This window comes from Podarcis melisellensis (assembly GCF_964234715.1).
Source record: "Podarcis melisellensis genome assembly, chromosome: 5".
NCBI lineage: Eukaryota > Metazoa > Chordata > Lepidosauria > Squamata > Lacertidae > Podarcis > Podarcis melisellensis.
In genome coordinates, this window is record NC_138537.1 from 55,624,971 (window position 1) to 55,639,501 (window position 14,531).

At 45.6% G+C, this 14,531-nt stretch overlaps 1 protein-coding gene across 2 annotated transcripts; it reads right to left on the reverse strand.

Moving 5' to 3' along the window:
- Positions 1-8,304: 8,304 nt before the first annotated feature.
- Positions 8,305-12,883, reverse strand: NKX1-2 (NK1 homeobox 2). Of its 2 annotated transcripts, none has more exons than XM_081911644.1 (2): positions 12,495-12,883; positions 8,305-9,652 (listed from the first exon to the last, which is right to left on the reverse strand). In XM_081911644.1, exons 1-2 carry the CDS (start codon positions 12,718-12,720, stop codon positions 9,054-9,056), a joined length of 825 nt encoding a protein of 274 aa, XP_081767770.1. In that variant the 5' UTR covers positions 12,721-12,883; the 3' UTR covers positions 8,305-9,053. The 2 variants fall into 2 exon arrangements, 1 of the variants encoding a protein (XP_081767770.1); XR_014168469.1 differs by lacking the exon at positions 12,495-12,883 and adding an exon at positions 11,278-11,452 and having other exon boundaries at positions 9,557-9,652.
- Positions 12,884-14,531: the final 1,648 nt, after the last annotated feature.

Sequence of the window (14,531 nt, forward strand, 5' to 3'; positions counted from 1 at the left end):
GAAGCAAAGTTCTTAACCCAAGCTACTATTTCTGGGTTAGCGGAGTCTGTAACATGAAGCGTCTGTAACCTGATGTACCACTGTATTGGTCTCCCTTGTACCCTACAAGTACCAATGAAGAGGAACCACCACTGTTAAGAAATAAGAGCTGCTGCTCTCGTGCCAACTTGCTTCTGTGCTTCCAAGATTCACATGGCTGAACACTGGCAAGCAGTGAGCAGGCCGAGAAAGAACTTTGGTCCAGTTAATGAGGGATCTTCTGTACTTAACCTGCCTGCCACTGACCTCGAAAGAGCATCTGATGTGTCTGAAAAAGGAAGTGTTTTGAGCAGTGTTTCCTTCCACACCACCCTGCTCTGTCACCATTCAATTGGTTAATTATGAATCGGACAACATGCATTTAAAGGCAAACCTACAAAATTTGCAGTTTTCAAAACAATATGCAAATTGAAAGAGAGCCATCCTTAGAAATTCACACTTCTCTGACTTTTGCATTGCATTTCTCCAGACAAGTAATATGTACAAATGCATAAACTTGGGTAAAGCACAGCTTGACCCTTTGCAGATCATCACGAACTTTTTTCCAGGCATTATTGGAACACTGTTTTCCTCTCTATATAGAAAGATTATCAACATCTACTAATGAATAAATATCAACAATACACATTAATAAAAGTTGTCAGCCTAATATGTTTTCTCTTTAAAAAATACCACACACACACATATCTAATACACACAAAGTACTTGATCTATTTTACTATCTTACAATTTTATTTTGCAATTGGTCATGTTAGAAACCAGAACAGATATAAGAAAACACTATTCCACTTAGCAGTAAGGTGAAGCTGGAAGGGCAAGCCATTGGTGATACTTACAAAGCAAATGCCAGTAAATATAGTATAAATCTTTCTTCTTTTCACTTATAAATCCTCCTCTTCTTGCCATCATTTCCCTCTCCTCATATAATTCATTATATTATTCCTATGTATTTTTAACCTACAATTCATCATACAATCCCAAGGTGGATCTCTTCCATCCTCCATATTTTTTCATTATCTATTTCCATTTCGCTGTTTCCTCTCTTTACCTTTTTCCATCTCTGTGTCTTTTCTTCCAGCCTTGACCTTACTTGGCTTATTGGCACCTGGTTTCTTGGTTTCTGCCAACCTGGCAGTGCTCCATGGCCATGAGGTAACACATGTGAGTTCTGCTGATAAATAAATCACTCCACCTCCAGCCCGACAAAAATACGTCTAAGAACCTTTGTGATGTGTGAGAAATCCTCAGTTCACCTTCCTGTGAGAATATAATAGATTACGAGACTTTACACTGAGCCAGATGAACAGCACAATCTTAGACATGCCTTTTGATTGAGTTCAGTTGGGTGTATTCTCAGGTAAACATATATGAATTGCAGTGTTAGGGAAGTTAACCTCTTGGTCCTGCTCAGGGCTGTGGAACCATTGGCTCTGCAGCTGTTGTTGAACTCCAATGAGTAGGGATGATGGGAGTTGTGGTCCATCAACATCTGGAGGGGGCAAAGTTCCCCCAGTCCTGAGCCAGCTGCTTTCTCCCTTTTCAGCAGGGTCAAATCACTCCATTAGGACAACTGAGTTCTCTTTCTTCATCTGTTCCAACTGTAGCAAATGTAAATGGCCATACTCACAGCAGTTGTGTGGGTGTGGGTGTATAATATTTTCTAGCACTGGAAATCAATAAATTAGAAAGAACAGGATAAAAGAAAAATGATTAGAAAAATTGGAAAAAACCTGCTCCAAAGGCAGGAAGAGAAGAGAAGCCTTGCTGGATTTTTGATACTTTTCTTAAAGGCCTATGAATAGGTTAAGTTCTACTAAGGTAATTTTACAGAAGGGTAACTGTGTTCCAGCAAAAAAAAAAAAAAACTGCAAAGAGACTTGTGGCGCCTTAAAGTCTAGCACATTTATTATAGCATACACTATTGTGGACTACAATGCACTCCTGAGTTGCAGGTACAGTGGTACCGAGTTAAGGACTTAATTCGTTCTGGAGGTCTGTTCTTAACCTGAAACTGTTCTTAACCTGAGGTACCACTTTAGCTAATGGGGCCTCCCGCTGCCACTGCACCACCACTACGCAATTTCTGTTCTCATCCTGAAGCAAAGTTCTTAACCCGAGGTACTATTTCTGGGTTAGCGAAGTCTGTAACCTAAAGCGTCTGTAACCCGAGGTACCACTGTACATCTTTAAAGTGGGAGGGGTATTGTAAACAGTGATGTCAGAAGGAAACAAAATACAGAAAAGTACAGAGGGCGATAATTTTCCTAATTAACAGTGGCCATTCACAAAAAGAACCAGTTGTTGATAAAAATCCATTTTGAGCTTACCTCTGAGAAAATATGGAAAAGAGAAAACATGCACAAGATGTCCTACCACCCTTTTGTTGTGCCATAAGAGGTTGAACATTTTTAAACAATTTATGAAAACCTTTTAAAAACTCCACAGAACACCACAAACAGGGTGAAGAGTTGTGTTGTTCACTGGTGATATCATGGGATGTATCCAATAGGTGCCATAGACAACTACATTGTATATATAGCACAGTGTGCTGGGAAGATGTAATTCTGCCACCCAGAAGTGCTACCTTGGGGAAATATTTCTGAATCCAGCCATTCACCTGGGAACAACAGCATGGTTGTGTTTAAGACATCCCATTCAAATTATTGGGAGTTATTTCCATGTAATTATGGGCACCCCAATAACTCTTGGTCCCTTCTGTTCTTTGACTCTTCAGCCCTCTTGGAGACATGCAACCATGTATTAGAAAACTGTTTTTTAAAAAAAGAAAAGAAATTGTGCATGTTTTGTATGAAAGCAATTAACAGTTGTTGCAAAATCTCTCAACAGCCAGATCCAGTCTGACATCAATGGGAAGTTGCTTCTGTAATTCGAACTGAGGGATTGGACTTGTGGTGTTATCTAAACTCTGACCTTTAGCCTGTTGTTATATAGCTAAGTATCTTATCTTATCTGCTAAAACAAACAGAAAGCAGCATATCATCATCCAGGCTGGAACTGCTCCAACCCAATAGAGCAATGAATGATATGCAATATCTTGGATACTAAGTTATCATTCAGTCTTTCACCATCCTTGAAATCATGTGCTTGGGGTATGCACACTGCACCCACTTTTTAAAAAAAATGAAAAAGAAAGATTTGAAGGAGTACAAAGTAAGAAAGCACAAAGAAGGACCAGTGTGTGTAAGCTAGAAGCTGGAAGCAAGGCTGCAGGCTGGGTGACAGAGCTATGTCTGATTTCTCTTTCAATCCAAGGCTGTGGCTACGGGAGGAGCAAGACCCTCTTGGGGTATTAATGCTAGGAACCCCTCCATTGTAGGTTAACGTTGTATACTGTATGTGTAAATAAACCATATATCATAAAGACACCACAGTCCCCGCTGTCCTTCATTCCAAAGGAAACATGAACCCTGAGTTAGTGCCTGGAACCCCTGGTCTTTTCACACCACTTGGAGACTGGGTGGTGTGCAACAATATTATTCTGGATACACCTGCTAGTAGCTGCAGATGTGTTCTTCTGCTTTTCCCACTTACTCATCTCATCAAGTGAGGCATGATTAGGAGTAAGAAAAATCTAGGTTTTAATTGAAATCAGCTTAAGAAATTAAATTAAATTGAAATTAATGTAAAGAAATTGTTAAATCAGATTATCCAAACATTAAAGCAATTAAATTACATTTAAAGAAATTGCATTTAATTTATCTAAATGTAAATCAAATTACATGTTAATAAATTACATAGAAAAAGAATCGAATTTAAATTAAAACAAAATCAATGACATAGAAACTTAGGAACATAAAAAGTGAATTGCCACTCACAATCCAGGATTTGCTGGGCAAGATGAGATACATTGTCTATGGAGAGAGAGATCCAATAATTATAATAGCTACTTGGGGGAGGAAATCATGTTTTTAAAGTTCATAACCAATATTTTAAAAACCCAGATAAACAAAACAAAAAAAGAGAAAGTATCACACCACAACTAGCTTCTAGTAAGGACTGCCCCAGGTGGCCATACTCACCTCAGTTACACACATGCAAAAAAAAAAAAGTTTTGAAACCCTTTTTAAGCAGTAGCATTGGGGAAGAAATTCAATGTGGTTTACATTTAAAGGCAAACATAGCTAATATGCACTTCCCAAATCAATTGGCAACCCAAAGCATAGCCATTATTCAGAATTCACACTCCACCAAACGTTGCAGTGTGGTTCTCCCACCAAGTAGCATGGACCAAAAATGCATACACTTTAATAAAGCATGCAGAAAAATGCATACATCAGTGAAAATAACCTTTAAAAATGCATTTCATCAGGAGAAATTGTTTGGCAAAAAAAAAAGTGGGCATTAAGTGAAATTGCATTCAAAAATGCATATACTATGATACATTTCCACTAAAGACTTGTGAATGTTTATTTAGTCATTAGTTTGATATACAATGCACTTTTCTATTGAAAAGAAAATCAGAGCAGGTTGAGGTTGAGTCTTTCTTTTTCCTTGGAAATTCCAGCCCCAGCTGGCTGCCTGTGCACATACACAATTGAAAAATGCTGGTGAATTCTCATGAGAATTTTGCCAACTGATGTGAAAATGTGGAGAAGAGAACTTAAAATCTGAAAAATGAGAGACAGAGAGAAATCAAATTGGACAGATTTTTCTGTTCCTGGAAAATGGGGAATAACCAAACCATCATTCTCACCTCCCTTACCTGTTGAAACTTACCCTGTTGTTGACTTTCATGGCCAGGATTATTTAATCATTTGTTGTGGAAGATAAAGCAAACAGTGGCTTCTGTTTCTAAAGTTTAATCATGTACCTAATTTGTATTCGGCGAAAAGGAAATAAGAAGTTGGGTGGGAAGCATACCTTTAATGTAGAGCAGAGGTTTTCAGCCTTTTTGAGTCCATGGCTCCCTTGACCAACTACATCCTTTCTGTGGCTCCCGTGTAAGGAAATGCACTCCAAGCCTCAGAAGCCCAGTTATGTCACCCCTTGCCTGCAGAAATGGCAGCCTCTCGCAATTTTTGAACACCCACCCTTGTGGAGTGTTCCCTCAGCCTCCACTCCTCTCCCCTATCCTTGGGAGATCTCTGGGCAGCTGCTGCTACTGCCCCAAAGAGAGGTGCCTCCTCACGCTGCCCTTCAGGGGGCTGGAAAGAGGATGCCCCCAGCCTTAGCGGCCTGACAGAGAATAGTCAAAGGTGAACATGAAGCCAGCATCTCACTCACATTGAGTGGCAGCAGCGGGTGCCGCCAGGCCTGCATGGCAGAAAGGCTCCCCTTTGGCGCCGGGCACTCAGCTCCCAGATAGGCATTGCACACAGCAAGCAGAAGAAAGGTCAGCATGCTACCTGCCTGCTGGTCCATCCATTCCCAACAGTACGGGCTGGTGGACTGGCTGGCTGGCCTCCCTCACCCACTTGCTTGCTTACTCCGAGGCTGCCTCAGCTCCAGGCAACCAGCACCCGCTGGCCAGCCCCAGAGTGAAGCACCATTCACCTGGAGTATTGTTTGCAACTCTGAAACGGACACTCAGATCTCTGTTCAGTTATGAACTTCCCTGCACAGGCCTGGGTAGATCATGGTATGTTTCACTAACACACTTCACGAGGTTAAAAAATAATGTTAATCAAAGACTCTTTTATTGGTCCTCTCTCCATTTCAGGAATAAGTGCATCCATTGGACTTCCCACTAGAGGGCATAGGGGTTATTCCTTTGAAGGCTCCGAGGAGTAAGGATTAAATTTCAAGTGCCAAAAGGGAGGTAATATTTTCAGCTGCAGCAAAAGCATCGTATCTTGTGACACTTTAAAGACTAACAGATTTGTGGTGGCTTAAGCTTTCACAAATTGATGAGCACTTCATCAGGTGCGTGGAGTGTTATATTCTCTGTTGGCAAATAAATATACAAGCACGGATACAGAAAGTGGGAGATGGAAACAGCGAGGCCAGGATATTCAGTGTAGAACTGCTGTGGCACATCTATGGAAAGCCCAAGTTGATACAAGTTAAGACCAGGGAGTGATCTAGGCTGCAAACATTTGACTTTTGCAGAGAATTCACAGCTGCACTGGACCTCTTACTTTCATAGCCTTCTGGACCAATGTTTACCTCCCCCCCCCCCCCGCACCAATGTGTCGGATAATAAACATTTGTATAGCATTTTTCAGTGCTCAAAGTCTTTCACGTGTGTTTACTTCGTTATAATCCTGTAAGGAAGCCAACAGTATTATCTAAAATGTTGCAAAGTGGACTGAAGGAGGGGGAAATTGAGCCTGAGTCCCCTCACCACTTGCCACGGTGGCTATGCTCTGCCATGCTGTTGGAGGCAGTATGCATCTTAGCACTAGTAGCTGGAAATCGCAGGAGGGGAAAGTGCTTTTGCACTCAGATCCTGCTTGCAAGCTTCCAGTAGGCAACTGGTTGGCCAGTGTGAGAAAAGAATGCTGGACTAGATGGGCCATTGGCCTAATCCAGCAGGTCCTTATCATGCTCTTATGAGAGAGTGGCTTGGCTGGAGTCATTTAATGTGTTCATGATGGCAGAGGCAAGATTTGGACTTGCTGATTCATAGCTCATTCTTTTATAGTGCAAGCCTATGCATATCTACTCAAGAGCTACCTCCCACTGTGCTCAGTGGGCCTTACATGCCAGGTAAGGGTGCACAGGGTTGCAAAACCATTTTTCCAGGGTTCTAAAATGCATTGGGAGCTTCCACAAATACAGGAGCATCCCCACTTCAACTGGAATTGTGGGGGCACAGGTACTTCTTGCTGCTGTGCTCATGTGTATGATTAACACAACTACATAATACCCGAAGACGGCTTTTGTTAAGACTGCAATCCCAGCCCCCGCCCCCTCACTTGGGAGTAAACCCCATTGAACCCAGGAGGATTTTTGAGTAGACATATACATTTTTAAAATTAAGTCTTCCCCCCACTTTTTTAAAAAGAGAGAAACAATCCAAGTATGGGGCTAAGAGAATTGTCCATCCAACAAAAAAAAACTGTATTACCCTAAAAAGAATATAGACAATGTAAGATATAAATATGGGTGTGTTTTTAACCATCCTACTGGGCAAAAACTTGAATTGTACCACAAATGGGCTAAGATGAGAATGATCTTCAGAAGTGAAAAAGTTGGACCCTAAAGAAAAAATTCTGCAGATAAGTCTCATTGGGAAATGGCTTGAATGCATATTCTTCCAAAAACCCAAATCAACCTTTTTTTGTCTTTGTTATAGGGTCAAGCAAGAGATGTCCTTACATTCTACAAGATCTACATCTTGCCTTATTCCAGTAGCTGCCAACTTTTTAAGCCTGTGGGCACATTTTTCAGCAAGTGCTGTGAGCACCACCTGCTTTGGCCACCTACAGTGGAATTAATCTAAGCCTTGAAAAGTGCATAGAGCTGAAAAAGGAAGTGGCAAGGAGCAACACTTCCTCCTTCAGCTCCATGTACTTTTCAAGAGATAAAAAGGCAACCATAATTTAGTGCCTCATGACCAAGGGGACATTGAATGGGAGAGAGACTCAGAGGATTTGTTGAGCACTCTTAAGAGCACCATTGTACCTATGGGCCACACTTGTGATGCCTGCCTTATCCTGTATGTCAAGTGAGTGCAATCTGCGGTTTCTGGGTTAGAGACATGTTGGATTTCAGGATATGGTACACATACAGCCCTACTATTCTTTAATGTAACCTTTGCCTGTCTTGGTCAGCAGGATGGTAGCAACAAGGCACTAGCGTGAAAGGAGGTGTGAGTTGGTTAAAGATCTGCAGCCAGTGTTTATTGTAGTGGTGATCGCTCTCTTTCTACACAAAAGGTAGTAAAACGCCTACAGTATCTTATAGTGTACTTGGTGCTATTCCTGTCAATTTAGTACGAGGTGCTATTTTTACGTATGAAGTCTATATTTAGAACCAAAACAAAAAAAACCCACAATACCTGTTCTTGTACATGAACAAAACCTTTTCAAATCATTAAACTAGAATGGGATCTCTACTTTGGTTGAGGTTGTAGTCTGCAGCACACTTATGTCCAATCTTATGCACAATTATCTGGGAGTGCAGTCCCTTGGACAGTGGGACTGGACTTGCAAACGTGCATAGGGTTGCACTGATTAACATTAACCCACTAGTTACTTGAACCCCACATAAGGTTTATACCGCCCTCTGGTGGTTCCGGACCTACCAGTAAGCAGGAACGTTTGCTTTTAAATACAAGATCGTATGTAGTCCAGTGCACATTTTATTAAAATACTGCCTTCATTTCCAATCTACATTTTGCATATTCCACTGTTACACACATCCTGTATTTCTGCCTAGGAGTGAATGTAATGTTCAGACAGGATCATGCAGCATGGGTACGCTATAGTATGCATACCTTAGCGTGCATACTGTGGACTGGTCCAGCATCTAGCCAATTTAACAAGGGTGGGAACTGAATTACAGTGCTCAGTGCATCACAGGGCAGCAGACAGAAACTAGAGGGAGGAGGAGAACATTACAGTGGGGGAACCTTTGATGTCCTTCCAGCCTGTTAAATCCACATTTGTGTCTTCTTTCATTCTCTATAGAAGAATCAAAAGGAATAGCCCTATACATATCAAATACTGTATAGCTGCCCTCTTTATAAATCTATATTCTTGCATTGAAATTTACTCTGGTTTCTGCAGATTTAAAGGAACTGATGAAGTTTTGGTTTTGCTTTTAAAAAAAAGTTTGGGATTGGGATGTATTCCCTCCCCCTTCTCTTTTCCAACCCAAAGTCAAAACTATAAAAAGGGGGGTGGAATGAAAGCACCCATAACTAGGTAATGGTGATCACAGGGTGGAATATTAGAGGGCATGCTCATAAATAACACTTAGGAAAACAGACATTTCAGCAGATGGAGTGTCAAAACTGGATTTCCTTAGTTTGCTTCAGCTCGGTAGAGGGTTTGCTCTTCACTCCCGCGCAGGGGACACCTGCAAACCCTGCAGGGAACAGGTTCCTCTTATAGGTGAGGGGTATAAAAGGGGGCCAGGTACGTGGGGCTAAAAAAGGAGGGAAAGGGTCCCCCTCCTGCAGCCAGGGGAAGGGGCGCTGCCCCGGGGAAGAGGACGTTGGCCGAGGCGTACGAGGGGAAAGTCTGGTAGGCCAGGCTGCTGGGGCCTGGCGGACTGGGGCTGCCATCTCCTCCGGCGGGCAATGCGCTGTTCCCCGGCTGCGCCGCGCCGTCGCCTCCGGAGTTCTGTTTCTTCCATTTGGTCCTTCGGTTCTGGAACCAGATTTTGACCTGCGTCTCGGTCAGGCTGAGCGACAGGGCCAGGTTGAGGCGCTCGCACACCGACAGGTACCGCGTGGCTCGGAACTTGTTCTCCAAAGCCACCAGCTGCTCGTAAGTGAAGGCCGTCCGGGCCCGGCGAGGCTTGGCGCAGCTGGGCTCCGCTCGGCGCCTCTTGGACGACGGCGGCGGCGGAGGCGAGCCGGGATCGTCCAGGTCCGAGGACGAGGAGGGAGGGAAGTCGGGCGAGGGGAGCGGCGCGGGGCCCGGCTCCTCGTGCTCCGATGCCTCCAGGGCGGCCGCTTCGCTCTCTCCGCTGCTGCTGCCATCTGGGGAGACACACAAGGACAGAATGAGGCCAGGGGCCTTTCCCGACCCGCCTAAGGGCTGCTTCCCTGCCCGGAAGCGGGTCCTCTCCGCCCGGATCCGCATCGCAGTCTCCGCGTAATTGCGCACATGGCCTAGTGAGCCGCCCGATGGAGCGGACGCTGCATTCAGTTCAGCTGCATCACATTGACGGACACACACACACACGAGTTCGGAGGGTCTTAGCCCTGGAAACATGCGCGGCGGCTTAAAAAGAAATGGTGCGCATAGAGTCAGAAAAGGCCGGTCACAAGCAATGCTGACTTTTTAATCAGTGCCGCTAAGCATACGCAGAGTGCCTTTCCCCCGAGAAGTTGCCAGTGTCCCATAACGGGACGTACAGGATGCCAGGGATGAGGGGGAAATTGCCAAATACGGCGCATCCCCGTTGCTGGGCCCTTGAAGGAAAGTTACTTTCCACATTCAAGTCAATAACTGAACCAGAAATGGACAAGTAAAAGAGGTAAAACCCCCTCGAATTCAGTCGGACTTCAGAGAAAGCATGTTTACGATATGAGCGTTAGAATGAACTTGTTTTTCTTTCAGGGATCTAAACACGTCCGTCCCCTGTCCCCCTCCCCACAGCAGAGATTCACTTTGTCCCTTCTGCGATCCTCTCGGCATCTCCCCATCCAACTTCTGATGCCTCCACTGCAGGGACCTTGTTTTCAGTTCCAGGCATGCCTGAGCCCAAGTACTTCCAGTTTCAATAAAGGTGTTTCATAGAATCATAGTGTTGGAAGGGACTTCGGGGGTCATCTAGGCTAGCCCAACCCCCTGCGATGAAGGAGTCCCAACTAAAGCATCATATGACAGATGGCCATCCATTCTCTGCTTAAAAACCTCCAAGGAAGGAGAGTCCACACCTGCCACCACCTGCCGTGGGACTGTCTTTCAATATGATATGGAGGGTGGGAGAAACTACTCTTTTTGGTGTGTACCTAAGGGGGCTTCTGCCCAGTAAGACAAGAGCTTTGATGGGCGCCAGTGCAGTGCAACGCTTAAGGAACTACGGGGGACCAGGTTCAGCAATAAAGCTCACTGGGTCTCGGCGGGCCAGTCACTGACTCAGTCTAACCTACCTCACAGGGTTGTTGTGGGGATTAAATCAAGAGAAGGATGGAGGAAGAACTATGTACCTCGAGCTGGCATATAAATGCAATAAATAAATGGACGGACCGATAAGACAACACGCATGATTCATAACGTGAATCATGAATGAATGACGCGTGTCTGCTTTACCGCCCCATCCAAACTTGTCATTTCTTAAGCAGCCCCTTCCACCAGAATTATCATCTCAGAACTGGGGAACTAATTATGGCAGGAGATACAGATATTTTTAAGAAGGGGGGGGGGAGAGTTAAGAAAACTTTTTTTAGTTTTTTTTAAGGAGAAGTAAATCCTCCACCTTCTCGCCCACCCCCACCCCGCCCTCCTTCCCGTTCTTTTCCATCTTCTTTTTCCCCGGCCGCACTAATAGAGTTTCAGATTTGTGAAGGGGCGGATCGATAGATGTCATCTATTAAAGGTAAGTTTTAATCGAACAATATTAGGATCAGACGGGGGGGAAGGGGTTTGAAGTTGGTACCGGCAAGCTGTGGGAAGGAGATACGCGGGAGTCGGTAATAGGATATCGATCAAGGGGGAGCGGAGGCATCCTCTGGTGGGGGAGGCCACAGGAACAATTATCTCGCTTGTCCTTCGCCCAGCGCGTCCCTCTGCCAATCAGGCTGCCATCCGGCCAGGCTGAGCCGAAAACAATCGCGCCGGGCTGCAGCTTCCCGCGCAGACCCGGCTGGGGGCGCGGCGGACTCCTCCGGGACTCCGCCAGGGGGACCGCGCTGCGCTCGCCGCGTCCCCTTCCGCCGCTTCTTAAAGGGGAAACGCCACGGGGCCTGGGAAGCTGCGACCTTCCGCGGCCCCGAGAGGAAGTGAGAGAGGGGAGTGAGGATGCACCTCGTCCGTAATAATAGCCCAATCCAGGCGTTTAGCTCGGCCGCGGACCCTGTCCTGAATGCGAGGAGGATTCACACGTACACAGAAATGAAAATCAAAAGGTGACTTCCTTCACCAGACGCTGGGGATTCGCCATCCATCATCCACAACATTATCGGCATTTTAATTCATGGCAAGTCCTGTGTCTTTAACAGGTGCAGATAGGGAGGGCGGAGATTCAACTTGCCATCACTGCAGGAGCTTCACCGGTTGAATTTCCGCCTTGCCTGCACCTCTTAAGGGCAGACGGAGGCCGCTGCTCCCGCGTCGCACCACCCCCGTATTGGGTTAAGAGTTTGTTTTAAAGTTATGTTAAGCAGCCTCCGCCCCCGGGGGTTAAAGGTTTACCAAGGAAAAGCCGCCTTTCTGCGCTCTCAGCCAACAAACTGGGGTTGGACTAGATGACCCTTAGGGTCCCTTCCAACAGAATTCAAGCCAAGCCCCGACCCACAAACTAAAAAGTTAACGGTTGCTGCGCATCATTCCCACGCTTGGTGTCCCATCAAGAAGCACAGCAGTAACCCTGGGATAGTCTCACACGCTCCCCTGCCCTGAAGGTTCAATAGCCACAGATCTATAGGGCGACCATATATGCATGGGATGTTGAATCCCAGTAAAACACTATAATCTATTAAAACTTTTAATGGGTCACACAAGCCTTCCCCCCCCCCACTACCCCCTCTGGAAGTTATGCTAAGAAAGACACCTGGAAGCATCGTTTGCTGCTTTCCAGAAATGAGCCAGCTCGGAAGTTTTCCTGAAACCCAGCCAAACCGCGCGGATCAGATCAAAGCAGATCGCGCCGCCTACCATGATATGCCTCTAGTTTATTCCTCCTGCTGCTCGGGTACCTTTCCACGTCAACTCTTCCCAAACTTTTCTCCCGCTGCCCCGCGTGGGGGATGCTCTCCCTTCTCCCTGCTGCTGGGTTGCTCTTCCTGGTAAATTTCTGAGGATCCAGGATGTCCAGGATGGAGAAGGAGATCTTGGTGTGGATGGGGGCTCCTTTGGCCCCACTCTCCGGACAGTCCAGCATTCCCCGCTCCGAGTCCCGGGTAGATCTGCGACGGCCTCCAAGCCTGGCAGCAAATGCACGGCCAGGTGAAAAGCCAGCCCCGCTTTCCCTCGGCAGACGCGCGGCTTGAGCCCGGGGGGAGGCTGTCCATAAGAGGCAGGAGGGTCTCCCTCGGATGCACCCAGCGCGGACTTCGGAGAGGTTTGTCTGGAGAGAAGGGGGATCTCCAGGGTGGGTGGGGGGAAGAGGAGAAAGAGGAGGATCCAAGATGAACAAGCGAAGGAGGCTGCGATTGGAAGGAAGGGGCTTGCAATCCACCTACTACTGCCACTTTCCTTCTGCTTCCTTTATTATTCTGTGGTTGTTGGGGTTTGTTTTTTTTAAAAAAAAAAAACTGCTGCCCGACCAAACACGTGGAGAAGAGGACAAGCCTTGGAAATGGTATTTTAATCGATGAGATTGCAGCCTTTCCGCTCCCTCCCCTCCTATAGGGTATGAAGTGACAGTGAAACGTGTTTGCTATAATAAATGAGTCACTAGGGTAAGAAGGGAGATGCTCACTTCTTTCCCCTGGAGGTAGATCACAACTGAAGCCTCCGAGGGGATCGCAGGAGGCTTTGTTGTTGTGGGGCATTCATTCTGGAAGAGGAAGAGCTGCCATTCCTTTGCAACCTACAGTCTCTGGAATTCTGTGCCTTTATAAGAATGCCCAGGCAATACAGAATCTTAAATCTCTAAAAGGAAGGACATCCTAGGCCTACTGTAACGTCTAACTCTCCCAGTGCACTGTGGGCAACTGGGGAAAACACAATTGCAAGGGAATAGAAGTCACAAATATACTACAGTGGTACCTTGGGTTAAGTACTTAATTTGTTCCGGAGGTACGTTCTTAACCTGAAACTGATCTTAACCTGAAGCACCACTTTAGCTAATGGGGCCTCCTGCTGCTGCCGCGCCGCCGGAGCCCAATTTCTGTTCTCATCCTGAAGCAAAGTTCTTAACCTGAAGCACTATTTCTGGGTTAGCGGAGTCTGTAACCTGAAGCGTATGTAACCCGGGGTACCACTGTATCTCTTTTTATAGGTAGCCTGTGTACCGTCGCTTGAGAGTAAGGTCACACACCCGGGAGCCCTTTTAAATGTGATGGGACTAACTTCTGAGTAGATGTGCATAGGATTTCCCCGTAAGTCCCCTTCAAACCTGCACAACTTTATTTAAAAAGGATAAAAGGTTTTGTTTTGTGTGTTTCTTTAAAAAGAACAAAGCAGAATTTTGAACATTCAGAGATTAAGAAGTTAGAAACATTTCCATTAAATTGCAGAAAATTCAGATGATGAGCATATTCACAAAACCAGGTGCTATTCATCCAAATTATAACTGGAATTATTCTAGCACTTTCATTTCACAAGTGCTTTACAATCTATATCAGCTTTAGTCTTGCAGTACTTGGCACTGTGAATATTGTTATTTCTCTTTTGCAGATGGAAAACAAAGGCTCTGAGAATGGCCTGTCTGGTACCACCCAGTGAGCAGCTTTGAAATGGAACCTGCTTTCCTGGGAACTTGAGCAACTTACTTTCTTCTAAAGCAGCCTTCACCAACCCGGTGTGACTGGTGAGTGATGAGTGGTGTGGGCCATGGGTGTAGCCAAGGGGAAGCAGCTGCTCCCCCCATCAAGTAAATCAGTACAAAATACTTAACTGAGGTTCTGCCCCCTAACATAAAGCCTGGCTATGCCCACGGTGTGGGCCACAACAGCTGCCTGGAGGGCACCTAGTGGCAAAGCACTACTCTAAACTATATTGGTTCCCACTGGAATAGCATCTAACCAG

Coding starts and splice junctions, on each gene's coding strand:
- NKX1-2 (XM_081911644.1), bottom strand. CDS start 12,720: ATGCTGGACTGTCCGGAGAGTGGGGCCAAAGGAGCCCCCATCCACACC. Junction 9,653..12,494: donor TAAACTAGAGGCATATCATG/GTAGGCGGCGCG, acceptor GTGTCTCCCCAG/ATGGCAGCAGCAGCGGAGAG.